The sequence below is a fragment of the Bison bison genome, unplaced genomic scaffold (genome assembly GCF_000754665.1).
Source record: "Bison bison bison isolate TAMUID 2011002044 unplaced genomic scaffold, Bison_UMD1.0 scf7180017864193, whole genome shotgun sequence".
In the NCBI taxonomy this organism is placed as follows: Eukaryota; Metazoa; Chordata; class Mammalia; order Artiodactyla; family Bovidae; genus Bison; species Bison bison.
The window spans coordinates 1,845,148-1,850,043 of record NW_011494765.1 but is presented as its reverse complement, the minus strand read 5'-3'; the positions used below and the strand labels follow the sequence as shown (position 1 = coordinate 1,850,043).

At 58.0% G+C, this 4,896-nt stretch overlaps 1 protein-coding gene across 1 annotated transcript in view; it reads right to left on the bottom strand.

Moving 5' to 3' along the window:
- The window catches only part of NEK6 (NIMA-related kinase 6), a 44,024-nt gene that overhangs the window by 19,359 nt on the left and 19,769 nt on the right, over positions 1–4,896 (bottom strand). Inside the window, exon 6 of the mRNA XM_010844034.1 lies at positions 4,791–4,896. This exon is cut by the window's right edge and continues 4 nt beyond it. Within this exon, the coding sequence (XP_010842336.1) occupies positions 4,791–4,896 (106 nt within the window). The remainder of the gene's footprint in view (positions 1–4,790) is intronic.

Sequence of the window (4,896 nt, the reverse complement as noted above, 5' to 3'; positions counted from 1 at the left end):
TAGGAAAGGAGGGCTGGGGGTACCCAAGAGGGCAGGGGAGCCGGTGAGGACCAGACTCCTCTGTGCTGCAGGAGGCCCTGACCCATGAAACTCCCTCCCTGCCCCCGACAACATCAGGCCTCACTTCCTGAGGGGGCTTCCCTCCTCCCTGGTCCCCTGGCCACTGTCCTAACTGCTGCACCTCACCTGGACAACGGTTTGGCTTAGCCCCCCTGCCCCACTGTCCTGCCCATTCTCACCGCCCCCGCCCCGCATCCTGCACCCCAAGGCAGGCGCCACGTCTCTGCCTTAGGCCGAGGGCTTCTCATCCCCCAAGAGAGAAAAGCCAAGTCCTCAGCTTCCGGGCCCTCTCCAGACTCTCCCCGCTCCGCCCAACACTGGGACCACAACACACGAACACCCTGTCCATGTGCCACCGTTTGTCACCAAGTCCTCCTAAGTTACCAGCCGACCCGAGGTCAGGCCACACAGCCCTCCCGAGAAGCAGCCATGTTGATGAAACACTGTACTTCTACCAGCGTCGACTTGATTCCAGATTGTTTACATCCCTATAAATATCTGCCTACTGGTAGTTCCCCCCATGGAGGATGGCTAACAGATCTAAGGGTCAGGGAGCACGACTCTGCCAGGCTACACGGCACCCCACATTCCCAGTTTTCAGGGGCTCACCCCAAGATGGCGCAGAAGCCTTGGATGGAAACTCTCGCGTGGCCGCACCTCACCCGCCATGTGGCACCACCCCGCCCACCACGTGGCCACGCCCCCGCCTGCCACGTGGCACCACCCCGCCCACCACGTGGCCACGCCCCCACCTGCCACGTGGCTCTGCTTGGAGCGCCACCTGGTAACGCGAAGGTGCTCGCCTCACTGCACCTGTGCTTCCTCCCCTATTAACGAGTTCTGAGGATTCCCACCTCCCTGGGCGGCTGGAGCACTAAGCAAGGTACCACCTGGGACATGAAGATGCTTTGGCTGGTGGTGAAGATGCTAAACACATTTTCCAGCCCCAAAAGGACTCTCCAGCCCCTGCTTGCCTGGGGACCACAGGGATATGGCAGTGCTGCTCTGTGCCCCCGTTTCCTCATCTGTCAAAAGATTTTAAGCCTCACTGGTCCACATTTTTAAGATGCAACATGTTTTTCAAACATCCTTTAAACCATGTCTTCTTTGTTAACACACCTCCTTGGTCAGTTTAGTGACTTCAGAAGATGAAAATAAAGCCCCTGGGAGGGGCCAAGGCAGCTCCAGGTCCCAGTGGACCCTTGCTCCTCGGGCACAGCTGAGTCAGCCAGCCAGCACTGTGCCTTCACACAGTGGGCCCGCCGCATACCATTCTGCTTGCCCCCCCACACAGTGCCACCCTGGGTCTGTCTGGGAACCCCCCGAGAGCAGGGAAGGCTGTATCACCTCATGTTCCCGTAACCTCCCATCCTGCACCCAGCCCAGGACCAGGGCACTCGGCCTGTGGAAAGGCGAAGGAAGGATTTATGTATGCCCCACAGCCAGGCCAGGGGTCAGTGACATGGAAAACGGCCTTACCGTGGGTACCTGACAAGGGTTGCCCCCAACCGGACCTGTCTTCTCCAGCCCCCCTGAAAGAAGGGTGGGGAGCGGTAATGGCCTGAATGTGAGCCTGCCTCACCTCCCACCCCGATCCCAGCCCGAGGCCGTCGGGTCTCATGGCAGAGCGGGCAGAGCCTGCTCTCCCAGCCCCACAATTTGTCTTGCAGCTGCTGCCGTTGCTCGGAGCGAGACACTTGCTTGTAGCTTGTGAGCTGTGTGTAGGCAAATCTTTCATTTTTCTTTCATTATGCCGGCGTGTACTGTCACTTAATTTTTATGTATGCAATCCTTCCTGACAAATATGATCTGCTGCCTGGTAATTCGTCTGACGCTCATTCTGTTCCGCGCTCTAATTACGGCTCCTATTCCTGACACCGAGGCAGCCGCTCTGCCACCGCTGGGTACCGCACCTGTCAGCCCGGCCATGGCATGACTAATGCCCTTTCATGCCAGCCTCGTGTTAGCAAATATGGAGGCAGGGAGGGGGCTGGGGGAGGAGGCGGCAGGAGGAGATGGGATTTGCATAAGCCCTACCCTGGGTCAGCAGCCTCTGGAGACAAGGTGGTTGCTGGGGCAACGTGGCTGCCTCAGAACATCCCCCACGTAGTAGGTGCACAGAGAGGCAATGGATGCATAATTCACACCCACACATGGGGTGTGCGGGAGGCTCTGCCCCCCAAGTCCGTCCTGAGTCACGAGGCACCTGCAGTTCGTGCAGCCTGCTGCCCCGCCGAATGTGTGTATGGGACAGCTGTGTGTGGTGGAACCTCGCCACGGAAGGGGGTCTTTTCTCCTGGTCTCCGAGACTTCAGACCTGGGCTATGGCTTGGCACTGTCGCCTTCGTGGGGCCTAGCCCCCGGTTCTGGCCACAGGGCCTTGCTGAGCCCGTGCGGGCCTCTCAGCTCGATGGGCACACGGCCCCAGGAGGGCTCCTTCCACCTACCATGAGGCCCGACAGCCACTCAGAGGCTGTGGGAAGAGCCTGGCTTACCCGGGCAGCCTTTTCTCAAGTTCCAATTCCTTCTCATTAATATAATAAGTGCACCAGTCCAAGTCGATAAACTCACACTGTTGGACGAGCCCGCATTTCTGCCCGCTCCTCACGATGTGATCTTAACCAGCTCTGACTTGTGCCGCAGTCTTTTCCCCGGCGGGACAGAGGAGGGTTGGGACCTGACTGACAGGGGACAGGAGGCAGTGGCTTTAACTCTGCTCTTTGACGGTTTCCCTTGAATTTCTGGCCTTTCTGAAGCCCTTGCACCAGAGAGGTAAACAGTCCCAAGCTGACAAGACACAATGATTTTCCCAAAGAGAAGGATATGGGGAAGCGAGAAAGAGACGGCTTCCTCCCAGGTACAGGAGTCAGTGGCCGAGCTCCGGAGGCAGATCCTTCCAGGGCCCCAAACCCTGGGCTCCTGGAAGAACCAGGTGCTGCACCGGGAGGGCCGTATCACGGCCCGGCTCTGCCATCACAGAACTCAGAAGAGTCCCTCAAGCTCCCTGGGTCTCAGATTCCTCATCAGCGCAGAGGAAGGAGCCTATGGACCCTGACATCTACTTGAGGCATGACCGAAGCATCGCCAACTCAAGGGTTGGCGGGTTCTTAAACATCCTTTCATTCTGACCTAACGGAAGAGCCACAGCACACCAGCTGCTAAGGAGGCCGGGCCAGAGGTCCTCTGAGGTCAGATAGGGATGACGATTTCAAAACAACCACATACACACACGCATTTACACAGTCACACACACTCACAGTCTCTCCGGTTCCCAGCTGGGAGCTGTTGATCTCTGAGTTAGCCTGTTTCTCCAGACTGTGTGCTATACCCTGAGAGCCTCGAGCCATCAGGACCTGTATGAACAGTGACAGTTTCCACCAGGAAAGCGTGTCTTCCAGAAGGCTGCTGTGTGTCTCTTGGCACGCCGCAGGCTCTCAGGGGTGTAGCGCACAGGAAGACCGGAGATGCACTGGCTGGGCCACGGAGTGCGGGGGATGCGAGTGGACAACAGAGCAGTGTTCGAGGGGCTCGGCCTGTGCACAGGACCAGCTCCCTCCTGTGGATGCGGCACCGAATGGGGGAGATGAGTCTCAGGCACCGTCCCCTGCAGACGCCACGGCAAAGAGCCAGGAACTGCTGGGGGTCGGGGAAATGCCCCTGCACCCTGCCCTGGCCTGAAATGTTCCCATGCAGCCCTGGTCACAGCACCCAGGGGACCCTACTTCTGTGTTCCACACACACTGGGGACTTCGCTGATTTCTAATCAAGTGTAAAATTCTCCAGCCGTCCAAGTTTCGCATTTGCTCACATATCTGGAGAAGGAAATGGGAACCCACTCCATATGCTTGCCTGGAAAATGCCATGGACAGAGGAGCCTGGTAGGCTACAGTCCATGGGGTCGCAAAGAGTCAGACACGACTGAGTGACTTCACTTACTCGCTCACATATCTGGATTCTGAAGCTGGACAGTGCTTAACATGACCCGAAACACACATGTGACCTCCAAGTCTCCTCCGGCGTCTGGCCCTCAGTGCCCCCGCGCTCCCGGGATGGTGTTCCCACTAAGCTCAGCCTTCTAGGCCCCGCCTGCCTTCCTTGCCACCCATGGGTCCTCGACCCTCCCCATGCCATCCTTTCCTCCGTACCTCCTGGGCTCCTGGTCACTTCCCACACTTCAGCTATAAAGTCACCTCCACCATGAAAGCACTGGGCTCCTACAGCTTTGAAACTGCCGGTTTAAAAGCCAAAAGCTGTAAACAGCCCAAACATCCCCAGCAGGAGGAACGGGCTGAATGTACATGAATGAATGAAGTGTCACGATCTCACGTGTTGGCAGGTCCTTGAACATCCTTTTGTTCTGACCTAACAGAAGAGTCACGGTGCACCAGCTGCTAGGGAGGCCGGGCCAGGGGTCCTCCAGGGTCAGATGGGGACGAGAGCTTCAAAACCACCACACCCAAACATGATGGGACACCGTGCAGCAGCGAGAAAAATGGCATGGTGGTCTCTGCGACCATGGAGCCACACCTCCCTATCCCTAAAACATGAGCTCGTGAGGACACGGTGGTCGCGTCCTGGGCTCCTCCAGTCCTTGGTTTACTCCCCTCTGGCCACTGTTCTGAAGCAGAACATCGGAGGTTCTAACCAAAGGCACCCCAGGGACAGGGTTTGCACTCCCCACATCATCCAGGACCTTAGGGGTTGCTGGGGTGTGAACGGCCTGTCCTTACCTAGGGAGTGGGCCGCGGTGGTCTCTGAGCTGAAGAAGCGGCCCAGGCCGAGGTCGCCCAGCTTCACGATGCCTGTGGCCGTGATGAACACGTTGGCAGGCTTGAT